This window comes from Labrus mixtus, chromosome 14 (assembly GCF_963584025.1).
Source record: "Labrus mixtus chromosome 14, fLabMix1.1, whole genome shotgun sequence".
Classification (NCBI taxonomy): domain Eukaryota; kingdom Metazoa; phylum Chordata; class Actinopteri; order Labriformes; family Labridae; genus Labrus; species Labrus mixtus.
The window spans coordinates 13,649,017-13,675,046 of record NC_083625.1 but is presented as its reverse complement, the minus strand read 5'-3'; the positions used below and the strand labels follow the sequence as shown (position 1 = coordinate 13,675,046).

Sequence of the window (26,030 nt, the reverse complement as noted above, 5' to 3'; positions counted from 1 at the left end):
GTAAAATGTAGAATATTATATAACCACTGCAGATGAGGCGGGGTGAGGGGAAGAGGAAGGAAGAAGAGAGGAAATGAGCAATGAGGGAGGACAACAGGAGAGAGCTTTTGAGTGGGTGAGAGAGAGGTGAATGTGATGGTGAGAGAGGAAGTGAGAGAAGTGAAAGGTAGCAAGAGAAAGTACAGTAAAAGAGTGAAATAGCACGATTAGATAAAAAAGTAAGACGACAGATTGTATACTTAAGGGCTGAATAGTATTAACACAGTTATTTTGATTTGATCATGTTGTTAAGAAACTAGGATAAAAATAAACATTATTATTATCATGTTCTTATTAGGGATGGGGAAATAGATTCAATCAAAATAAAGTGATCTCAGTAATGACTTTAATAGTCATTGCAGCCATGTATCTTAGCCCTTTGCTTTTAGGGCTATCTAGATGCCGCAATGGAGTCATGTCTACAATATATTATATTTGAATAAACGTGTTCAGGCCAAAGCTGGATATGCCCCTAAAAAAAGCACACAGTCTTAAGAAATTAGAACCCTGTCCTCTCCAATCTCCACAAATGAATTACTTGTAGCTTGACGTTGGACTGAAGGTCCAAGGGAACAGGGATATGTTTTTCTCTCCTGAATGTAGAATACATCTCCTTTTCCGTGAGTCAAAGGAAAACCTTTCAGTGAAAGTGCCAACTATTAGAGAGTAGGCGGAGCACGGGGGATGTTTGTTATGTACAGAGGTTGCACTAAAAGACTGATACAAACGCATTGTTTCACTGTAGTTATTATGAATGAGCTCTGAAGTGATAAATACTGTATTATAACTGTGATTCATTTCTACCCACTCAGGCTTATTAAAAGAATAGATAATTACGACCAAAATGAAAAGATTGACTTAGTATTTTCATGCTTGATTTTTACTTTTATTAACCATTAAAAACAGTTTCATAGATTTTTTTTCAAGTTTATTTTATCAAAGGGAACAGCAACTCTTTTTTCCCCCTAATATAAAATAACCTAGGTCAAAATCCACACCAACCCATACATTATTTTTTCCTCATTTCTATAAAGGCTGAGCAGGTTCCATATTTGCGTCAATACTCAGCACTGCAGCACTGTAAATGTCCTCATATCCCACAGTTCTCCACTAAAAGTAACCACGTCACTCTCCCGCCACATCTCATACTTTCTGCTCTCCCACACATCAGCCTAAAACAGCTTTGATCTTACTGGAAAAATGATCACCAGTCAGTTCCCACTGTACTCCATGGTATATGATTCCCCAGTGACACAGCAGGTCAGCCCAGTTCAGTTCTCCCTCCATCGTTGCTACAGGCGCCGTGTTTGTTGGGGACTGTCATCATGCGCTGATCCATTTTTTCCACCACCTCATGACGTTATGGTGTTTGGAAAATGTATATAGCCCATTCATGATTAGTATAGCTTCTCTGCTTTGATTCTAAGCCCCAGTAGATTACATGAATAAGTCGGCGTGTTCTAGTGACTTAAATCAACACCTTAAAATGAACAGTGCCTCAAGCGTAATATGAAGAGATAGATGGAATTGTGCATTCCTAATACAACCCAGCAGTCACATACCTCCTGTTTCTGCAGGATTGCTTTTAATTCATTGTTTCTCTTCAATAAGAGTCAATAATTCTCGACTCCACAACAGCTCAATAATGACACATGTTGTTAGCATGAGATGACACTCAGAAAGAGAGATCATTAGGTAGATTTAGAAAAAAAAAATGAAGGAAATGATTCGTCAGATGTCTCTAGATGTTAACACTCTCTGTCCTGTGTGCATCCTCGTTACATTCAACCTATTTAAACATCGTGCAAACAATTCTGTTCAATAAGAGGGACACAAATGAATGTGTGCACACGCTTTGTGTGGGAGGAGCAGTGAAGAGCAGCAAAATGTAAGCTGTATGCGTGCGTGTTTGTGTGTTTGTGTTCTGCTCAAGCTGCCCCTGAAAGTATTGGTTATGTCTGCAGGAGTATTTGTTGATTATTAAACCTTAATTTTCTGCAAATTTAGATTTTGATTCTTTTCTTGTGCATTTTTTTTTTTTCATGCTCTTGTCTTTTAGGATTCAAAAGTCGTTATTTCTGTGTCTGCTTGTGTGTGTGTTTGAGAGAGAGGGGGGACTGAGTAAGTGCACATGCTTATTGCTCTCCGGTTCAGTATGTAGGCGTTCCTAATGAGGCTTGAATCTGCGCTGCATGGCTCAGTGCCACACTGGGTGGCTCAGCGATGGGAGGAGCATGGGAGTTGAAGCAGAAGTAAGGGGGTTATAAATGTTTAATTCAAACACCACCCTGTGGTTGTTTTGTCTGAGCAGCCATGTTTAATTAGAATTTAAAATAATCTGGAATAAGAAGAAAGAGTAAAAAGATTTGAGACAAAAAATAGAATGCTTTCAATCTAAAAAAGTGTCACATTTTTAAAGCATGCACTGTGTAAATACCTACACTTGTTTCACTTGGTTGCATTGTGTCATGTGATCTTCTGCCTGCTGGCAGTCTGTCTTTTTTTTCTGGTTGCTGAGCAATCCCAAGGGAGCCATCGCAGGTCAAGCATTGCTCTGTAATTAGTGTTCGCAGCATCTTTGCTCAAATCCATCCATGGCTGCTTGAAGTTGACAGGTAATTTTCGGAGTTCCAGAAAGATGAGCACACAAGCGGCACACTGTACTCCTCATTACAACAACATGTTATCTATTAATACCCTACTACTAGAGTGACCATCTGAAGTTAAGAGGGCAACATGTTCGGAAGTTTCTGCCAGAAATTGCAGAGTGCTAATGTTGCAGAGAGAGTCTAACCATAGTGTGTAACATAGGATAAGGTTGAGTTGCTTTTGATTTCAGTGCCATGCAAGGCACAAACAACTATTGGGAATCCTGTAATACATACTGGAAAACTTATCGACAACCAAGTTCAACAATCTTAATGCACCCTAGACATTTCAGTTTGTGCTGGATCAAGTGTACAACATCTGAGTGTATACTGATGTATAGACCCAGATATACTGTTTGGATTTAAGATTTTACTGAATTAGTTTTTTGTCTTGAGATTGATGAGTGTAATATGGAGTAAAAAGCAGTTATAAATGGAGGTGTTTGAAGTCTCAGAATGAGCCATACATAGTCCTCTAGGGATATTCATAAAACTGTCAGTGAGCGGTTGAGTTTAGGTCTGCAATGAACAATAACTTTAATAACTGATTAATTGGACAATTATTTTCCAGATGAATCAGGTGAAAGAACATTTTTCATCTCCATCCCTTTATTCAAAAAACAGACACTGACGTTAGGCAACGAACAGTTGTTATTGAACGTCCCTGAGCTGTTCAAGAAATATGAATTATTAAAAAAGAAATCAATGATAAAAAGTAGATGACAAACTTAATGTTGACATGCTTTGCCACATCAAATAGATTTTTCAGAGCATGGACTAAGACAAAGAACTCGAATCAAATATTAGCAATACAACGTGTGTTCAAGATTTGGGCTTTACCTCACTTCTCTCTCACATACGCACACTTTGAGACAAACTGGTTACAATACTGATACACTTTGAATGAAGGACTTTTACTTACTAGTAAACTTACTAGTACTCTCACAGTGTGGTAAGATTACTTTTCAGACTATCTGTCACACAGAAGAGCTACAGCTTTAACCTATCAAACGGCTTCTTTAAACATCTTTAGAAAGGGAAACCCGTTGCCTTCAAAGGTTATTGATATTATGATACCATTCTAACTTTAGCCACTCGCTGTTTGGCCAGGCTATCATTAGCACTGTACGGCTCGTTGTCGCGTGGGCTCGTCATTACTCTGTTACTTTTATTCACTAACACACACATAAACAAACTCATACACACACACACACACACACACACACACACACACACACACACACATACAATCGCTCCTCTTACTCTCTGCCTGCAGTGCACATGAAGCCCTCCTCTCTCCTACTTGTATTTTGACGGATGCTCAGTGGGGGAAATATCATGGTTTTGAATGTCTGACAGCACACCACTAACATTTTAATTCTGTCTCGTCTCATGACTGTAAACAAAACTCACGTTTCATTAGATCTATTTTTAGCTCGCCAACGTCTCGGCTTCATTATGTTGATGACCATTTCTTCTCATACTTTTTTGTTGAGCAGAAATGTGTTACCATCGTTGTATTAACTGAAATTAAGTTCATTTCTGCAGCTGCATTTAAAAACAGCTTAAGCTGACTAAGTGCTATACAACACTCTGCTCAAATGCCTGTGTATGATGTAAACAACTCTGCACCACGGCATGTGAAATAATGATCGCGTGACACAACCAATCGATAAACAAATAGGTTGCCAACACTTTCATATGGATTTCATCAATTCGTTGTTGCAGCCTGTAGTTGAATTATTCATGTTGTTTGAACAAACCTGGGTGTTTCTTTCTCACTTTTGCATTAGTGCTGCAAAATCTCAATTTTTTTGTTGATACAACATGAGCATACACATCAATAACTTTGTTATAATGAATATGCTTTCACACAGTTCCCTTCAGATTATTTGGTGCCATTTCAGTGGTGGAAACGATGCTTATTGGATAGATTTAGCATTAAGGTGTTGTGTAGATCTTGATGAACAGCAGGTAGACATAAAAAAGAATGAAAGCTACTGTAATATGCAGTCTTTAATTTTGATTTATCCTATTTTAAACACATCCATAAACTAGCTGTTTACAACAGTGTGATTGTTTTCTTTTTAACGGATGACTGCCTGAACGTGAGAGATCCCTCACTGTATGAAGGCTGTTTGCATGTACTGGAAAGGATCTTTTCTGGTTCAGCATAAAGCTACGGCTTAACTCCTTTGGATGTCTACAAAGATCCATCACCTCCCCCTTGGACTCGCTCCAACTTGTATAAGCAAGTGTCGTCTTTCCAACGACCATGAGGGCCCGGCCAGTTTAGGTCATGCTTGTTTGGGGAGACAACTAGGGGTGGCTCATGGGCTGTTAGATAGACACTTAAAAGATTCATTTGTATTCTGTCTTCACTCCTGTGTTGCAAACAGGGCTGCTTAGTTCTAAAGCAAAGCAACAAAAGTGGTTAAACACTTCAAGTGTGAGCTTGAATAATGATGCAGGACCAGAAGAACCAGGGCTATGGTATCTATTGGCCTGAATGTAAAGTCATTATCAAGCTTTGCAAGCCAGCGCTGTTACATAATGCCCATATACATTTCAACAAGTGTGCTGCCAAAACAAACAAGGGAGAGACGGTTTAAGCCCTTCTAATGCGGTAGAATTCCTGTCATGGATTACACAGCAGTGTCAGTCTAACACTAGTCTAGAGTCTGTTTGGCCAAAACACGCCTCTTAGACCTGACATTCCCTCAGTGTACATGCTGGCGATCTGCCCACCATACATCTGACAAATTGGTGTCGGTGCCTAGTTGAGCTTCACGCTGCAGTTCAAGCGTCTCGGAAAATTGAAGTGTAATTATAGACGGTGGATGATAATGACAGCTCTATGCGTGTGCCTGCAACTTTCTCAAGAGGTTCAAACGTGGCTTTAATGTGTAACGTAGTAAAATTGGAGGATTGGAGGGAGATTTAGAGCTTAGGAGAGCTCGCTCCTTTGATAGGCTTGATTGTGTTTGGCTAACTTGTTGACACATAAAACACAGATGAAAAAAAAAAGGTCAGTGAGCAAATCAAAAGGAACAAGCCATCAGTTATATCAAGTTTAGGTCAGAGGACTTCAACTGAGGGCAACCTGGCTGCCAGTTACAGTGAAGTTAAAGCTTTCCATCATTGTTCTGTATTGTAAAAAAGTCACTTCATAGCTAGTCTATTGTCTTTTTACAGTTATATTTCTCTTTTTCCATTCAAGACATTTTAGTACAACGTGTTTGGAAACTGTTACTTTTTGCTCAAGCCTCCTGTAGAATCTGAATCAGGATCCAAACTTATTCCAATTACACATACATTTAATTTTTCCGTAGATATAAGACACATGGAACTAAGAAAAGGCAACGTTTTTGTCTGTTTTCTGTCCAAAAACCTGCCCTTTGTGAACTGGATTCGTCCAAAGGGTTTTCATGTCTCCTAGCAACAACATTAAATGCCATCTAGGCCGTCTGTACTGATAAACCTGCGGTCTCCCTCCCGCCTTAAAACAACCCCTAAAGTTGCTACATTTACATGTAGCTCACTCGTCTTTACATATTCTTCTCTTTTTCTCCATCTCTTTCAGTATGCAATCCGGCTCATCATCGAGAGCAGGAGAGACCAGCACCTCAAATGCCTCTGGCCAATCAAAGCCCGGCGGTCAGACGCACAAGATCTGTTTGGTGTGTTCAGATGAGGCCTCGGGATGCCACTACGGGGTCGTGACCTGCGGCAGCTGCAAGGTGTTCTTCAAGAGGGCCGTTGAAGGTTGGTCTCAGACAGCCTGACTTGAATTCTTTTTTCTTGTTAACACATGAATGACTTTAGTGTAAACACTCAAAACTAATGTTAGATTGAGCCAGTATGTGGAAATTACAACAAAGTGTGATCTTTTGCTTTAAAAAGATGACTTGTAGCCACATTTAAACAAGGTTGTAATGAGATTTGCATATTCATCATGTCAGTATATTCTACACAAGCTCCCACACCCTTGTACGGATGCACCTGATAGCGACAGCAAGCATCCATTATCTTTGTACATTTTGTCCATTAGATTTTCATTCGTTTGAGGTACTTAGGATTTGCTCATGGAGCTATTGTACAATATACTCTGTTTCCCTTCTCAAAGGCAGCAGAGAATTTAATTATTTTTCGAATTCTTAGGTCAACGTGGAATAGTGCAGCTCTTGTTGACCTTCGGGAAATGCATGTCATGTACCTGCCTTTTTATGGGGTTATAGTACTAGTCCTGACCTTGCATGTCAGCGCCTACTCCTCTCTTGCCTGTCTTGTTTGTCCTGTATCAACGAAGAGTTAGACTTAGAATTAACTTTGATTGACAGGAACATATTGCTAAGGGAGTAAAAAAAGTTATTTGATAATTATTACTGCCGTGATACTTTCCTGATTTATATGAATAAATCATATGAATATTATCTTAATAGAGGAAAGTATTATCATGTTCTTGTAATACATCCCTTCTTCTGCTTGGCTTCACAAACATCTGGGGCATTCAAATGCAGTCGATTTTTATCCCAGGAAAGCTGCGTGAGAACTAACTGCCTCGGCGAAATCTCGAGCTGGGAGTGTCAGGAATGCGAGTGACAAACGGAGAATAATTTGTATTTCTGCCCTGCATTCCATCTCCCTTCTGCTTCTGTCATGGCTTCTGTTCATTTTCTGCCAGTCAAAAGCTGTCCTAATACAGTAGATAGGTTATTAGTTTGAAAGGTAATGCGTCAATTGGTGATGGCATTTATCTGGATTTTGGGGTAATGCTTAGGTTAACAACTCTGCTACTAAATGCACAAAAATGAGCCGAACTAATCTCTTGATTCAGTGCCAGTCTGCAGACAGAAAGTCTTGTTTCTTTTCTTTCTCTTGCTTTGTCACTTTCGGTTTTACTGTGACTACTGTTTCTAGTGCAGTAATGCAGTTAGTGACAAAACTTACAGTAAGGAAATCACTCTTGGCAAAGCGGGATGTAGACTGTTTGGCTTCTGCTGCACTTCAGGACAAAAACATATTCACAATTTTGAATATATTTTGGTTATCTGAGGCTACTATTACGTTAGAAAATGAACATAGAACCAGAAATACAGATAAAGAGTAAACCTGTAAATATAAACACTTTATTTGAGATAGACATTCTGCTAAAGTTGCTTGTTATTTGTTATCCAGTGTATGAGCTATTTAATATGTTGTGCTGGTTTAAATGCCAAGCACTTAACCTGAACTTGTATTTTCAAAAGGGATGACCACAGTAGCAACTGAAAAAGTCATATGTGTTATTTTTGTTTCTCTCCCCCTCCCCCCCCACACTCCATTCTCCGGTCGTTGTCTCTGTGGTGAAGGATGGAGAGCACGACAAAACACAGATGGTAAATAAATGCACTTTTAACAATAACAATAATGAAAATAAAAAAAATGATGATTATGATGATGGTAGTCCTGTCACCTCTGATTTGCCCATGTGCTTGTTATTCCTTCAGCACTGATATATATGACCAATCTGCAGACACATGCAAAGCATTTCTTGCCAACTCTGTGTTAATGCATGCAAATGTTCTGACTTGATAATTCAAGTCACTGTTAAATGCCTGTCAGTGATTTGTTTGTTTGTTGTGGGCCTACAATTTCTGCCTGGATTGCTCCACCTCAGCTACCTCACAGGTGGTGGATCCAACAGTTACAATCACACCCTGTCTCTAATTAGGCCCATTGTTCTGCACTTGACCCACATCTGCCTCCTAGGATCTGATGTCAGAAAACACCTCTCACCTTTTTTCCACCTTGTGCTTTATGTTTCTTAATTTAGTTTGCCTGTCACTGTTTCTACTTTTATATGTCTTCAGACCACACTCCACTTTTTTGTGTTACGCCTATGAACATCCTGCTGTTGTTTTTGTCAATTGAATGACACATACTTTATTTTTTTAAAGCTAACAGAGGCTATTTTGTCAGCTTTTTTTCTATGCATTTTCAGATGGTCCAGTTTGTGATTTAGTGGTATAATTTACTTAAAAATAAACCACCACTGGAACATTTAATCCTTAAATTTAATCTGCACAATCGTGAACTCTTGTTTTTTGTAAATTATGAACACTTGGGATTGTTGGAGGTGAGGGAAGGCAGTGTGTACATTATTTATTTACTGGGACTCAACTTTTTTTTCACTAAAACCCTTCAACTATATTGATTAACACAAAAATCTTCCACCTACCACCACAATTAACATTCTGGTATGTTCACATAATAATCAATAAAGTTACTTCCTTCCATCTTTTTTAAAACTCCTTTCCCTACATGCCTTCTAATATTTTTTTGCCAGTAGCACAAATCAGTGTAAGTTCTTTGTCTTCGCTGTAGGAAGATATACTGTAGAATCAGTGGTTAATTGTTGTTTTGATGCAAAAATGAACTGCTAAATTTGCAAAGCAGTCCTATTTTAAGGGTTAGTTAATGGAAAAAAAGATATATCAGAAATGGCTTGGATTGTTTCCAATATTTGAACATGATTGGGGTTTGAGGCCTTCAATAACATGCATCATTTGGCTTTACCCACCTCTGTTAGTAAGAAACTTTAATGACTACTGCATTTGATCAGATTGTGATTAAGTTGTTTTTGTACCAACAATTACTTGATTTCGCCTTTCACATGTAAGCATTAAGGTTGAGTAACTCTGGACTTCAATGCGGTGAGTTAACAGTGGTAACAACTGGCCCACTGTGCAAGCATTTAAGCTGCAGCCCTACATGCTAGTGCTAGCTATAAACCTAGTAAGTAATCTCCCCCTGCCATGGTGATACAGGCCCCTGTTGGCAGATCAGGGCAGGATAACGAAGAGAGGATGTCAGTGGTATTCAGCTGGCACTTTTGACACCACATATGGCTGTTTACGGCATTGTTTGCAATGAATTCTGTGATATCAGTCATGGCTGCAACTGGCAGTGCTCAGGCTGTTATCTTGCCATCACACCAGCAACCCTGAAGATAAATGTAGGGCTGTGTTGAACACGACTATTGGGTCCTAACCAAGAAAACTTTTTTTGTAACAGTTATGCAAGTCTCTAGTATGATATATTTATAAAACAGTGCTTGCCTCAGTCTGATTACAGTATTTTTACGGCTCCAGCAAAAAATCGATGTAGGGCACTGCTGATCTGAAATGTCATTAAGCTGAGTTAATCATTTGCTTGATGTCCCAGATTCACTGTTTACTGGTGATCATAGTACATGCTGGTAGGCTGCTGTATTAGGCTCAGGATTCACTCTCTTTTGAGCATACAGGAAGGGGCTACACTATATATAGACAGTTATAGATATGCAGTCAAGAAAGAAATATCCTTGATGATAATGCAGGGTTTAGAGTTTAGCTTGAAATGAGCATGTTGAGTTAAAATAAAGTTTGATGATATTGATAGAAAAGTAATCCTTTTTTGAACACTTTAGATAAATAATTGTAACACTTTTGTTTCATATAAATCCACAGCCCTGCTAATGTTTATTAGTTTATCATCTTCTAAATCTTTGGTTGGAGTCTTTGGTCCATGGTGTGACCTAGCTGTTGCAGCTTCTAACCTCATTTTCTAGTCGGATTGAAGATAAGTGATGAACATATTTGTGTTAACTTACATTACTGGCCCGAAGCAGGGATCAGCATTTACCCGACAAGGACAAGAAAGATAGAAACTGAACATAGTGTCCAAAACTGGGTTGGCATCGTTACAGTGATGTTTATGATTTTCTGAATACAAAGGCAGCTTTTGATTTACAGAAAATACTGTCGTTTATGCCTGTGGGATGTTGTTAAAAAGGAAATAAAAAATTACTCTCTGTACAGTGTTGTTTTGACATTCTATTATATGGCGCCAGCAGCAGTATTATCGAATGCCCTTTGGTTCAAAAAGCTGCATCAAACACATGATATTTCAAAGATCAGTAACTGTGTTTTACATCCCAAAGGGCATTTGTCAGATTTGACACTCGACTTGAGTCGCTGTAAAGCAGGAGCGCCTCAGTTTGTGTGGAATAAATGAATGAAGGGCAACTGAAGGACGACGTAGTGAAATATTAACTGTGTCATAGTATTACAATGTGTACATCATATTAGAACTTCAGTGTCATTCTTAAAACCATGAAGAGACTGCATGTAAACATGATTCTATGCTTTGAATTATTGTATCTTCTGCTTCTCCCTTTCCTTGCTGGGTCATACTTTTTGTCTACTCAATCACATGTGATGCTTTGATTCTTACACTTGTGCCAATACATTTCAATACACCTAGGCTGAAGACACTTATTTTATGTTGCCATGCAATACTGTATTAACGCAGTAGGGTATGGACTTTATTCTAATGAGGGACTTTGTAAAACAATTTGAATAAAGATAGTCTTTTTGTTTTGACTGAAACAGCTGTTACCCTATGTGTTTTGAAATAAATTAGTCAGCAATTTGGAATCCAAAAGGGGGAGACGTTCTATATAAAGAGTGAATGTTACTGTTTCAGTATGACTGTGTTTGTCCCTCTAACTTCAGTTAGATGCAGCACAGATCCAGTGTCAGTTGGTCAAATCATATCTCTTTAACACACCTGCATGACTTGCACGATGTTTTCAGTTAGAAGTCAGACATCACAGATTGAAATATTTTTACAATGATTATTTCATACATATCCACATTCATGTTTGAAGTTAATGTAAATCTCTATCTGCAATAGCTTTTGCCATTGAGTTATATTTCTAATTGTGACTTCCTGTTAGCGTCGACCAGTAACTGAAGGAGGTAGAAAAAACTTGAAATGAACACATATATTCACTGATAATAGATAACATGAAGTGTTCAGTTCTTCCAACTCACTGCCCACAGTCTCTTTTGCACTGTGAAAAAACGATCTTACCAGCTGTAGGAAGTTCTTTGTTGGCTCAGTGACTCATCGAGCACGTCAGAGGTGATTCGAGTTAAACACGACAGTTATATTTCACAGAACAACTGTCATAGTGAAACTTGAAAGACGATGACCATGAAATGTTTTTTTTAATGATGTAATAAAAGACACTTCCTTGTTAATTTTTGTCTACAAGACTGATAATGTCACACTTGTGACGAGATGAGATTCATGTGACACTCCTGGGGCTCTGCAATGGAAGTGTGTTAAAACAAGCTGTTTGCTTTTTTAGGCTTGGTATAGTAATAGCATGAAAACCGGATATGAAAACAATGACTTCTGAAGATAACATTGATCTACGATGGCACATTTTTTATGTGTATAGTATTGACAATTAAAATCTAGATATTGGACATATCTTGACTTTGCGTAAGAAGTTGTCTCCCAATTAACTTAAGCATGGGTTCATTTTCCCATATACTAATCAGTAGTAGTCATGCATCTATTCAGCTAGCAAGAGAGACACAATAGAAAAGGGTTCTTAGTTTGTGAACACAAGTTTTCCAATTGGGCTACAGAAACCATAATTTAAATGTGAGCTGTGTCTGATTGTTTGGCTGAAATAGCTCTTTACACGATCAGGGATTATGCTAAGTGTTCTAAGTACAGACTTGAGGAAGTGAGGCTGTAAAAACCATTGGGATGCCACAGGCTTGTCAGGCTTACTGTAGAATCAACAGGTTATTGTGGTCATAGTACACACCGCTTACAATAATCCCTCTCTTTCCTCTCCTCTGTCCAGGCCAGCACAACTACCTGTGTGCAGGGAGAAATGACTGCATCATCGATAAGATCCGGAGGAAGAATTGCCCGGCCTGTCGCTTCAGGAAATGTCTTCAAGCCGGAATGAACTTGGAAGGTAAATAGTCTGAGCCATCTTTAAATCATGCCCGGACTAATTGAGACTGACATTTGTGTGGTATTTTCAGCTGAAGTGGAACATGTGGTCTGTGGAGAAATTTAGCAAAGTGGCTTTTTTGACGCAGTGCACATTTCCCGTTAAACATATGATTCAAGCTGGCCCTTAAAGCATTTTTCCCATATACACTTATTGGAAAGAGCAGCTATAAAGCCATGAATACCTTTTCTTTAGCGTCACAAAACCCCCCTTTTTTTTCCATCTGAATTCAATAAATTCAGTCCAGTGACATTTAGAAAGTCTATATGAGTTATTTTATTAAAATATTCTACTTCTCATCTACTCGGAGCCAACAGTAAGTCAGCTAGCTAGGCTGCTGGACATGCTCTGATGGAAAAGGACTCAATGGGTAGCCTGTGGTGGCTCTGCTGCCTACGTACCCTGGGAGCAACTTTCATAAGGAAGAATGGGACACCACCTTTGTGCATGGTATCCTGTCCCCCCTTTCTACAAGTCATATTGGAATATTGAAATCAATCAATGCAATGTATTAGTATTTCGGGGGAGACATAACTAAGATTTGAACTTTTTTATTTTACCTTGTATTTACAGTAAGTTGTGTTGTGTTGTGTGTGTCCCCTCAATCATTCTACATCATCATATATATTATCAAATCATACAATAAGCTCTGTGATACTGCCAACATTTCTTCCCACTCCAACCTCAGAAAGTTTTTTTTTTTTTTTTTTTTGCTTGAACCACTGATACACACGTTACAGAAAAAGCACTTGAATTACCATCTCATGTCACCATGTGTTGTTTTCCTAGCATTTTTAACTAATAGCTATAATCAAACTGGATTTATCAGGGTAACAATGCGCTTAGAGGATACAGAAGGCACAGTCACAAGACCAAAATACATGCATATACATCTTATGCCATTCATTTACAGAACAATAATCACTTGATATGCCCCTTATGTCATACTTACTTTGTTGTAATTTTGTTTTATCCTCAAAGAACTCTTTATCTTTTGGCTTTATGGGTTTTGATGGTTTGGAGGTCTGGAGTTTGGGTTTGCACGTGCATTTGCGCAGAGTGTCTGTGATTGTGCTGTTCTGAACATGTGTACTGGTATGCAGGCCCAGCTGAATATAAGAGCCCCACATCCTCACACATATTGACCAATTCATAATCCACTGTGAAGTCACAACCCATAGCCATCGATCTTTTATCTGATTCTACTTGATGGGATGAAAGTTTAGGACCCAAAGTGCAAAAATTACATTGGATTGAGGTTTAGGAAAAAGCAACAGGTGAAGCACAACATCAGCTAAAGTGCTTCAACCTTTGTTCTTGTGTTATTAAGAGAGATCGTAGCTTTATTTTTTTTTTATCAGCCTTTAGTGACATTACGTGTAAACAGTCCAGTGTTTGTCACACAAAGGTGAAAGCAGTTTCAAACACAGAGGGAGAAACAGAAAGGGAGATGGTTTTGATGGACATCAGTGCATCAGTGGACACACTCCCACCAGAAAGGCTCTTAGTTGCCATAGAAACGCCAGAAGAGGAAATTAAAAAAGGTAGAGTAGGAAAAAAACATGTTTTTTCACGGTAACCTCTCAACTCCTGACATGTTTTTCACATTTAGAGGGAGAAAATGGCTAAACGATGCCCAGACACCTATTCTGCTCAAAAAAAAAAAAAACACAGCAGTTTGTATCGCTGTTATTGCACTCAAGAGAACTTAAGAGTAAAAACATGAAAGAGAAATTGAATGGTTTTATTTTTGTGAATCAGAAAATGTATGGCTTATGACTTGGCACAAACCAGCACTTCCTGGTCAGCAATTGTATATAAATATGGACAACACTTCTCCCCGTGCTTCCCAAATTGCACCCTTGACTGACGCTGACATATTGCACATTTTTAACAGTAAGTGTTGGCTAGGGGAGCCATTCAATCTGCCAACCATAACACACATTTAACCCATCAATGAAATGGCAAATATCCATCAGGTCAGCACAATCCACAGCACAACAGATTCTTGTGTTGGTTTGAAGCAGATAGTTCAAGGCTATAGAAAGTTCAATGACTCTTTATGTTAGTGTTTGTTACATTTCTTCTCACTGCTAACCAAGAAGAAAAGTGAACACTTAGGCAGGCATATATCAATATGATAAGGACTTACTCTAAAGATAGAAACTATGCTTGAAACATTTATTAGACATGTATTTTGATTCTATAGTTTGACCTATGTCCCATCTGTTAACATAGAGGACGTGGACTTTATATGAACTCTTCTGCAGCCAGTCAGTAAGAGGAGTTTTGGGGAGCTTTCATGTTATCCATTTTTTTAAGGAATCTATTTTCACAGTGTCTTGACCTATTTGCAGGTTTTTTTAGACTCATTGATTTTGAAGTTATTAGAGAACACTTCAACAAGCAGGTTATTGTATGACAGTCAAAAACACGTGTTATAAAAAGGACAAAGGTCTTTGTAAAAAATGAATTGCTATAACATGTAAAATAAGAAAACTAACTAATGCCTGTGTTAACCTCTCTATCAGCTTTGATTGATGTCTTGTGAGGATTCTTGATTATAAGACACATAGGTGAGAGGCAGTGGAATGTGAGCTTCAATGGATTTGTAAGCAAAATATTTATTTGTTCAGGAATCAAACAAGACTGGTTGGTTATCAAAAGTAAAAGACGGAACATTTATACCATTTGCCGCATCATGTTTCATAGCTCCAGCTTCCTGTCTGTTGTATGGATTTGCTGTTTTGTGAATTAGATAACCCCTCTCAGGTTCTGTGATGTTTGATCCGTCCAACAGAATCATTTAAGGATTAGACTTTTTCTCGGACATTTGAATGTTTGTTTAGTGTTTACCCACACTTCATAGACAGAATGGTTAAAAAATGACACGTTGGATGAATTCAAAATTAAAATAATGATTCCAATCTTACTGATATATCAAAATCACGATCAGGATTGAATACACCGCAACACATTATAACACCATATGCTGCGATACGATACAATAAATTAGATACCACACGTTACACTTTACTGTCCTCTATCAAACTTCATGTCTTCTTCTAATCCCCCTCCTCTGTCCTGCCCTGTCCCTACAGCAAGGAAAAACAAGAAGCTGATCAAGATGAAAGTGCAGCGACCCGCTGGATCATCCGAGCCTCTCAACAACATGCCTGTTCCAGTCATCCCCAGGTGCATGCCCCAACTCGTGCCCACCATGCTGTCTGTGCTCAAGGCCATCGAGCCAGAGATCCTCTACTCGGGATACGACAGCACACTGCCTGACACCTCGTCGCGGCTCATGACCACTCTGAACAGGCTGGGAGGACAGCAGGTCATCTCTGCAGTCAAGTGGGCAAAGTCCCTGCCAGGTAAGAAAAACCTCCTAACAGTGCCTTGCTTTTGGTTTGGGTTACATGCATGCCAACACCAAAGCAAAGCATGTCATTGGTGGTATTTCTAGATTGTAATTGAGACTCATGGGTGGCTGAGTGACTCATCGAAAATAAAGTCTTTATTTTCTTTTTATACATGCGGCTGCTATAGGAAGTGATATCACTTTTTAGATCAAATGGGAAATGTCCTTGGTTGTTTAATGCAACACTCCAAATTTGGCTTTTTGTATACAACAAAAGAAAGCTTTTTTTATGCCCTCAAGTTAGCAGAACATCTGCTAGCCAGCATTGTTAGCATTCTTCCGCTAAACTGAAGGAGTTGCCACAAGTAACCTGCAAATTTATGTAAAGTGTTTGATTTAGCACAAGAGAAACTGAACATGATTTCTTAACAGCCCTTTTGTCTTTGAGTTACTCTTAGAGATTACAACACGTGTTTATACATCACTTTTGTCAGAATTGATACGGTCCTTCAGATTAGGCCTTCAGCAATGAGACACACAAAAGGAGCTGTAGCTCAGTTTCATCAATTGGCTGATTTAATGAAGGTTCGGCTGGCAGCCAGTTGTTTTCCGTAATTGGTGGCCATTGTAGAAGTTTTCATGTCTCTCACTTATAACTTTATATAAAAATAAGATTGTCTTTTCTCTTCATGAAAACTCTTGACAGTGGTAGACGGGAACAACAGATGTTCTTTAACCTTGCAATAAAAAGTTTGACCTGCGTAACGGCTGAATCCACAATTACAGACTGAAGCGGAGAGTAATGGAGGCTCATGAAAGAATAATTCACTTTAGAAACCTTGCTTTTTCAGAGTGGTATAATTTTTTATCAGGATGTGACCGAGGTTAATCAGCTTTTAATTTGCAGAAAGACAAATTTTCAATAATAATCCACTTACCTTTTGAGGAAATATTCTTTTTTTTCTTCTTTTCAGAAGTGAAGCAGGTCAACATAATCAAAGAATAGCTGCAGTTTATGCCTGTTATCACAAAAGGTGCACGCTCCCACTAAATTTTGGTTTTCAAACCAAATATTGTGGGGGTTCAGTTCAGAAAGAAGTGTTTTAACAAGCCAGAATTTGTGTGTGAAAGTAAAAAAAAAAAAACATTGACGGGTTTGGAGACTCACCAGTTACATTTCTACAAAGCAATGCTGGAAGCACAAAGAGGTTGGAATTTAAAGCATTCATGCTTGTTGTTATCATGAGAAAGAAGGCATATGACTTGATAATCACTTCAAGTATGTGCTCAGAGATTTTCCACTCTCACTCTGATTTTTACTTTTAGTCACATCAAAGAATAAAGGTCAGATCCCTCAAAGAAAATCCTTCAATGAATCCATGAAGTAAAACGTTTCTTTTTGCTGCTGCTTTGTTTGTGTGTTTGGTGTGTGTGCTTGTATGTGTGTGTATGCGTGTGTTCGTCAGTATAATGAGGGGCAAATCTGGCTCACATCTTATGTGAGCATTGTCCATAACTGGCGGCCTGCCAAAATGATAGTGAGGGAACACTCTGAGGGGTTGGGGTGAGGGGTGGCTTTTACATAACAAAGCATGGTTTCAAACAAATGTAATGTGAAAGGACTTTTTTCATGTGCAGTTCCACTTGTATAGTTTTGACAGTGTGGAAACGACTGAAGTTTAATTCAAGTCCAATTTGAACATTGGCTTAACTAGATCTATTTTGTTTTATTGGAGCATCGTAATTTAGTTTTTAATGATGCATCTGACAATCACTTTTTCTTTTGTTCAGTGTTTCTGTATCTCTTTGAGAACAAGCAATTATATTATGCTTTGTGATGAAACAGAATAGGTTAATATAATCAATGGAAGAAAATGCAGCAGTACCATACTATATAACCTCTTTTTTTTCTCAAGCTGCAGAAACACTTCAATCTTACGTTGTGATGGGAAAAATGCTGTCTTCATAGAAGGATAATTACTCTAAATAGATTTCTGTGTGATAATGAGTTTTGCATCTCTTTCTTTGTGTGTCTTTCCTAACTCACTTCATTGGACTTGCCTAGGCTTCCGCAACCTGCACCTGGATGACCAGATGACACTGCTGCAGTGCTCCTGGCTCTTCCTCATGTCCTTCAGCCTCGGTTGGAGGTCGTACGAGCAGTGTAACGGCAGCATGCTCTGCTTCGCCCCTGATCTCGTCATCAACAAGTACGTATCACAGCCAGCTGCTCTATTTTTATGCGCAACAATTTGTCAGGCAAATTTATTATGCATTTGGCTATTTCAGGTTGTCACTCTCACTTGGTTTTCTTATCACTCTGCTTGCACAATCACCCATTTGTCTAGCTCACATCGGAGATTTGGCAGTTTCTGCGTGTGAAGATGTTAAATCAGGTGAAGAGAAGCAGCAGGCGACACTTTGTTTATCAGAAGAAACACATGGCCGTCTGCTCCCTTCCCAGGCCAACAGTGTAGATATCAAAGACACAGGCTGTGGGACAGATGTAAATGAACATTACAAATAAGAGGGTGGTGAAAATCCCCTAAAAGATGGTTGAAATTATGCCAGGCCTAATCCATCAATTTAGCTCTGTGCTAGGCTAGTGTAGCATTAAAAACGAAGAAAGCCTGTTGGACACACACACACACACACACACACACACACACACACACCGCAGAGGAGGCTGCTGACATGTTGTCGAAGCTAAAAAAAAAAAAATGTTTTAAATGAAATGTATAAGAACATCTCACTTGATTTATTAAGCAATATTATTTGGAAAGAACACACTAATTCATTATAATACACATAATTAAGCACATCCAGAAATCACATTTCTCACAGAGACAAATGAAAGTACATTAAAGACATACTGAGCTGTAGAGTAAATAACCTTCTGTGGTGCCTGGAGGCCTCAGGTAATACAGCCGCGTGTTAATTACACGGCCTTGTTACTTAAACAATCACTGCCTGTGAAATTGATTGTACTTGAAAGTCTCCGCTCTTGCCAACGTCTATGAAGTCTATAGAGAAAACAGCATCATGCCAAGGCTAATGTACTGTGAGCTCGTTTGTCTGCACCGTTTCCAGCTTTTGATGGTCAGACTTTGAATACTCGTGGTGATGAAACAGATCTGTCCATTTTTGGCCCATTATTTGACAAAATGACACAACGTCATGCTTCCCCTACTAGCCAACATAAACTGTTGTGATTCTGAAAAGCTAGCATGCTGCAGTTTGACGGTTGGGCTTTTATGTCTTTGCTTTTAAATTTATGGTCCAGGAACCATTTTACTTGGAAAAATATGATTTTGTTTGCATTCAACAGCCTGAGCATCTGTGGCATTTCCAAGTGTCAATATTGCTTACCTATATGATACAGATAGAAAAAGGTGTATTTTGTATTCCCTTTCTTTTGAAGGAGAGGTCTAAGCTGTGAAGAGTCACTCCCAATAGACATACAAATCTCAAAGCAGGTTTAAAATAGATATCAAAGGTCATGTAGTCCAGTGCCAATAGCACTGTGGTTGGTCAGAATGAATAGACAGCCCTAAACCCAAAGCTACATACTGTTTCTTCAAAATGTGCTGTGTTTATTCTAGAGGTAGAAGGTAAAATTGGCTGTGTGTGTTTGTGGTCCTGAGGTGTGGAAAGCCATCAGTCCTGATTTCACTGTCTGGTGTCCCAGCTACCCAGCTGTAAAGCTTCCCTGCTGGGGCTGACTGGGAAGTGAATAACAGGATAAGTGAAAGTGCTTCAAGTCTAATCTGTCTGTCTTTCTTTTCCCTTCCCCGCCCGTCTCCACCGCTGATCTCTTTCCCCCTCACCTCTCTTTCTTCCCTCTCCCTTTCCCTCATTCTCCTGTTTTTAGAGATCGTATGAAGTTGCCCTTCATGAACGAGCAGTGCGAGCAGATGCTGAAGATCTGTAACGAGTTTGTCAGACTGCAGGTGTCCTATGATGAGTACCTGTGTATGAAGGTCCTGTTACTGCTCAGCACAGGTAATGGAAAACACTTACCTCTGAAAAGTCACTGCAATTGTTGTTGTTGTATCTGCCATCATACAACACCACAGCCTTTTCATTGCAATGTCAAGTACTCTCAATGTGCCACTGAAGGATAGTATTATACTGAGGGGACTGGGACAGACTGCATCATGGATGCATTTTTTTTACTCAACAATATTGATGCAAATGGATTGATGACTACATTTGTTTTGGTGTAGTTTTATTTAATAATATGTTAATATGTAGGCAGATAGGGTAGTTATACATGTATAAAGGAACAACATCATTTAAGATTTATTTTTGGGCTTTTTGTGTCTTTATTGGAGAGATAGGACAGAATGGAGTATGGTATAGGGCGTAGGAGAGAGAGAATGGGGAATGATATGCAGGAAAGGAGCCACAGGTCGGATTCGAACCTGGGCTGCCTGCTTGGAGGACTACAGCCTCAGTACATGGTTCATTGCATTGTTTTACTGGCTCTATGAGGCATTTAGCATTGGAAAATCACCTATCATTTGGAGTCGGCTGATGTCTAGATATCTTCACTTAACTGCCCAATAATGGTTAAAAAACATTTAATCAAACATATCTAAAAGTACAACACATTTCCTACATATGTTATGTGTTGTTTTATGAGACTAATTAGGCTTTGAAATCAATGCCGTACAAAATGTACAAAACTTGCAGTTTAATTTAAAACGAGATACTGTTTATCACGTGTGGTTTATTTAGTTTGGTCTCAAAGCTTGTTCACTTTGCAACACTGTGTTTTGACAAGTGTGTGTTTTGATCTTTAAGTTCCAAGAATGCCCAAAAATAAGCACTTCTAAATGCAGAATATTATATAATTGTTGTGTCTGATTACTGTCTGCACTTTGAACCAGTTGAGCTGCTTCTTATAAAGAACCTGTTTCTTCATCCCCATGTAGAATATAGTCCAACTATCTGCTGAGTGAAAGCACCATGTGTAAATTTTTTGCTTCCTTTTTATTAATCCTCACAATTATGCCGTGGACTTTTAAAAGTTTCAAACACTTTTTTCACATTGAACACAAGTCTATTGTTTGGATTTTACAGTGTCTTTTTTTTCTGATGTTTTTAAAACACTTCTTTCATGGCACATCTATTTTTGCACCAAATTAAGCATCAGGCATTTCTTTACAAAGAAAAAATTAGACATCAATACATAAAAAAAGACTGAGCTGCAGCATGAATTCTATGGGTTTTTGTTGCTGTTACTGTTGAAAAGATGAGGGGCATCCAGCATTTTGTGAAAAAGTGGATCTCAACACTGCAACACTGTATTTCAAAATGTGAACTTTACTTGGAAGGCCTTTCACAACAACTTTATCACTTTGTAAGGTTCCTTGAAAACTGTGTTTCTGTGAAAGTACGGTGTGTTCATCTTCTGAAATCACTGACTCAGTTGAGAGGATCTTTAAGTAAGGTACTTACAACTCTGTACAAAGCTCATGTTTCTCCACATTAAAAAGAAACAATTGCAGCTGTGTCCTGTACACGTAGATTACAAATCAAAACATTAAATCAGATTTAAGTTTCTTACCTCAAAGGATAAAATACAGTTGCTATTTGGCCAAATTGCCTAAATGAGAGTGCAAAATTAAAATACCTCATTACAATAAAACCTTGCCTCCTATTTTGAAAGGGTTAGGGTTAGAAAATTAGGTTTAGAATTGATTTTTTCTCTTCCAGTTTTCTTTTTTTCTTTATATTCTAAATGCCTTTGTATTTGCTTGAGTTTCTTTAAAAGGGAGGGATGGGAGAAACACATTAAAGGATGGACTCTGACCAGAAGAATTTTTAAATGTTCCTCACCTTCCATTCTTCATGCAGAGGTGAAATAATAGTTACAGTAGCAGTTGGCTATGAGTCAAACTATGTGATTAGCACCTCTTAAATATCTAGAAAAAAAATACACAGCATGAAGAAAGAGTTACAAAATCCAATGTTTTTCGTATTATGTAAATTTGCACTTAGCTGTGGAGGAAGGCATTCTTCCTTCCTCCTCGCTCAAAGGGTGCACTTAAGATGTGATATGCTGGTTATGCGGAGGAAATGACATTTCCATTCTGAGCCTTGGCTGCATTTTCCTACCTGAGAGCTATTTCCATCTGTCCACCTCAGGGATTGAGCTGCTGTCAGTCAGCACATCTCATGCTTCTGAGTGAAAATTAAAGGCACCTATGGGGCCACTTGAATTTATAGCTCTGTGCAAGACACCTGTTTATTTAAGGAATTAGTCTTAAAGTTTAAACCCTTCCCCATACTTTGAGAAATGTAGAAACAAAGTCAGGATAGGATATCTCTTTTAACCTTAACCCATTAAAGAAATATCTCCTATAAAAAAGTCAGAGTTTAGAGCAGGAGAGCAATCTGTTTGTAGTCTTTTATAAAAAAGTCTCTTAGCCAAAGCTGAACATGCATAATGATGAGGCCCAATAGAACTAGCACTATGGTATCTCTCCCAGATAATGTAAATCAGACAGTAATACACCCCAATCCTGCCCTCTGTGGTTTTGCATAATCTCAGGGCCAGGCTCTGTGGCTTTGCCTGGGCCGGATGCCAGGCACCAGACTGACATGAAGTCTGCCATGTGTTGACACAGTTGTTATGGCGACTGCAAATTGATGTCTGTTTCAGTTCTTTGGTGGTTTTTAGCATCTTCTTTTCTTTTTCTTTTTTTTTGCAGGGACCAGTGCTGAAAAATACACACTCTACATGTAGAGTTCATGATTTTGTGAAGTGTGTGTCCAAATATTTATTGCTCCTTTCAGATTTTTTTTTTTTTTTTTAAAACTGGGCCTCATCACTTGTGAAACACACCCCCTGTTAGCTATGGCACTAGCTTTAGTTTAGCATATTTTCCACTACCTACTGCATTCTGGTTAGGAGGTGCCTGCATGCACGTGTGTGTGCGTTTAGCATGCATCTCCTAAGAGGGTCCTCGCTGTGGTCCCAAACAATCTATTTTAATGAAGTTTTAATGCCGCTGGCTGTTTCCTGCATCAAAGAACAGGATGAAAATCAGACAGAAACATAGCAACATAGCTGATGGATTTTCAGTTTGAGACAGATGTTCATATGTGCATGACCTGTCGTCCAGACGGCAGAGCAGATACAAAAATGTAACTTCATGCTAATTACATGTTGTAGAGATTCAGTAAACCTAAGATGTTGTTTTTTCTTATTGAATCAAAGATAAAACAGCAACACAGTAGATTTATAAAAAATAATCACATTTCATATCCTCCTCTTTGTCAGGATGTAAGGGGGATTGACTCACATCAGTGTTGGTGGATTTATTTGATATATTAGCATTTTAGCGTATATATTCTTATTTTATTTATTTTTTACAAATAAATTTGATACATTTTATTTATTTATTTATTTTTATTTTATACTTTTTTTTATCACAGGGTTTCAATGATTTTGCCATTCCTGCATACTTGCTAACTGTTATGTCTGTTTGTGTTTGTATATGTGTGTGTAGTACCAAAAGATGGCCTGAAAAGCCAGCCAGTGTTTGACGAGATCCGTATGACGTACATCAAGGAGCTGGGAAAAGCCATCGTGAAGAGAGAGGAAAACACTAGTCAGAACTGGCAGCGCTTTTACCAGCTAACTAAGCTACTGGACTCCATGCAGGAGGTATGAACACACACACACACACACACACACACACACACATACACACACACACACACACACACACACACACACACACACACACACACACACACACACACACACACACACACACACACACACACGATATATCCGGATCACGCCCCTGGTTCAGAACTGCTTGTATTATTATTTGAATAGAGGATGCAATTCATTGAAGAAAAAGACAAAAAAAAAAGATCAGTGACACAAATCCAATCCTAACCATGAGATTTGTGACCTGTTGCACCCCTAACATTTAGAGTTTGTTGCTTCTTTTTTAAAACCTTTTTTAACTTTGGTTAAAGTGCATCAGTATCTCAGAGTTCAGCTGAGTTCCCTGTACCAAACTGATTAGTGTAAAACCCTGAAGAATACACTCGCAGAGCCCACTAAGTGCATAATGTTCCAGTCGTTACATGCCGTCTCTACATAAAGCCTCTTAATTGCAGAATTAAAAACCCCCTGTATATAGACCTGAGGCTCATTTCAAGATAATCCTGCAAATTAAAAAAAAAAGAAGAAGAAAAAAAAGGTTTTTAATATCTAATAAAGTCTCATTAATCTGTCTGTGTCTCTTCCTCGCCCAGATGGTGGAGGGTCTTCTCCAGATCTGTTTCTACACCTTTGTGAATAAAACCCTCAGTGTGGAATTCCCTGAGATGCTGGCAGAGATCATCACCAACCAGATACCAAAATTCAAAGACGGGAGCGTCAAGCCTCTGCTGTTTCATCAGAAATGACTGCCTTAAACTGTGAAGCAATGCCTTAAATTCAGCCCTGCCCGTGTACCTCTCGGGGGCCCCGAGATTTCGTCCCTGAACTCTAAGCCTTGGCTTGTCCTGCCTCCCCTACTGCTCTGTTTCAATTCCTCCAGTTTTCCCAAGCCCCCCGTAGGAATTCTGCCACACCCCAACAGCCATTCAGCCAAATTTCGGAGCACAATACCTGCCGCCTCATGCCTTCTTATCCTGTCTAAGGTTTGGCTAAACTATGCTAGGAAGCCTCTCAGCTGACCTGAAGCCATTCTTCTCGACTAACCAGGACGAATTTTTGTCCTCCAGAGGAGAAATATTGGGTGATATGTTGGCAAGAGGCCCCTCAACCCCCCCTCCGTCCACAGCCATGTCCTCACAGATCTAATGCAGTTTCCTTTGGTGGCTGCCTGCCTATTTTCTCTCTCCTGCCACTTGTGTTTTATTGCTGATATCGCTGACAAACCAACACCTAGAAACACCTTTCCCTCCATCAACATCAATCTCACCCTGCCGTCCTGCTCACCTGATAAGCAGCGTGTTGAAGCTCGCCCCAAGTTCAATCCCACTGCTACTCTGCTCACCTGCCTAGCCCATCAGTGTTTGCCCCCGCCCCACAGCTCCACTGCGCACAGAATGTTGTGTTCAATTGTTTCGGTTTCCAGAGCACTCGGCATTGAAGGGGATAAACAGAAAAATTAGAACTCACTCTGACATTGGAGAGTCTCTTTCTTTCTTATTTGCACCCAAGGAATCAAGGATGAACTGTTTTCAGCTGCAAAATCAGTTATCTTCTCTGAAATTGTAGAATCCGACTTAGTATCCGACCAATGGTAGAAAAAAAATCAGCTCGAGGAATACTCTTTTGTTTTATTAATTTCTGACCACACACTTACGCACACTAACATAGAAAATGTATACGAGGACACACACTCACTCAGTGAAATGTTTACACAGGATGTATCTGAGAAGGGAAAAACAGTGCCTTTTAGCTTTCAAAGCCATCCTATATAATCCTGTGTTGTTTTGCAAAAGATTCTAACCTCGACATCCGTCTGCATATTTCTCCTGTTTGTTTTTTTTTCTCTCTCCAAGCAACCGTTTTGGTGTTTTTAATGTGGGCAGCGCTCTCTGTTCTGGACCTTAAATGTGCATCGTAGGAAAACAGCATATGGTACAAATAGGATATATGTACATCAGTATGAAATATGAAGATCTTAATTATGAGGATTAGGTCTTAAAAAGAATGAAAATAACATATAAACGACAGAAAAGAATGAAAAGATGTTTTTATGCCCCCAAAAAACACATTGCATGTGTTTGCCCTTTTCCCCATGTGAAGTCAATTTGATAATTGTACTGTATTTCTCAATCAGTATTGCATAATTTTAGAGTATCCAGATTAATATTATATATAAAAAGTTAATATAAATGACACATCAAGATCCTTTTTATCTAACAAGTTTTAGAGAGGCTGCATCCAGCTTTGTGCTAAATGGACACCACTGGAATTGAAACAAGGTTGTCTAATGTTGTGTAACATTTATTATTTTTAAGGCTAGAATAATCAGTCAGTTGTTAATTGGGATGACATTTTCAACAAACCCTGTTCAATTTATTGATATGCAATTGCATAATTGCAACCTTGTGGCTGAATTTCCACAGTGTTTCTATTTTGGTTTTCATTCAA

The 26,030-nt window shown here is 38.8% G+C and overlaps 1 protein-coding gene across 2 annotated transcripts in view; it reads left to right on the top strand.

Moving 5' to 3' along the window:
- Nucleotides 1–25,038, top strand: part of LOC132988063 (glucocorticoid receptor-like) — a 61,461-nt gene extending 36,423 nt beyond the window's left edge. The window contains exons 3-10 of one of the 2 annotated variants that reach the window (XM_061055177.1): nt 6,271–6,452; nt 8,039–8,065; nt 12,376–12,492; nt 15,633–15,905; nt 17,958–18,102; nt 19,764–19,894; nt 23,413–23,570; nt 24,176–25,038. In XM_061055177.1, coding sequence (XP_060911160.1) covers nt 6,271–6,452; nt 8,039–8,065; nt 12,376–12,492; nt 15,633–15,905; nt 17,958–18,102; nt 19,764–19,894; nt 23,413–23,570; nt 24,176–24,328 — 1,186 coding nt within the window. In that variant the 3' untranslated portion in view covers nt 24,329–25,038. The remainder of the gene's footprint in view (nt 1–6,270; nt 6,453–8,038; nt 8,066–12,375; nt 12,493–15,632; nt 15,906–17,957; nt 18,103–19,763; nt 19,895–23,412; nt 23,571–24,175) is intronic. The other variant, XM_061055178.1, reaches the window with a different exon arrangement.
- The last annotated feature ends 992 nt before the right edge of the window (nt 25,039–26,030 follow it).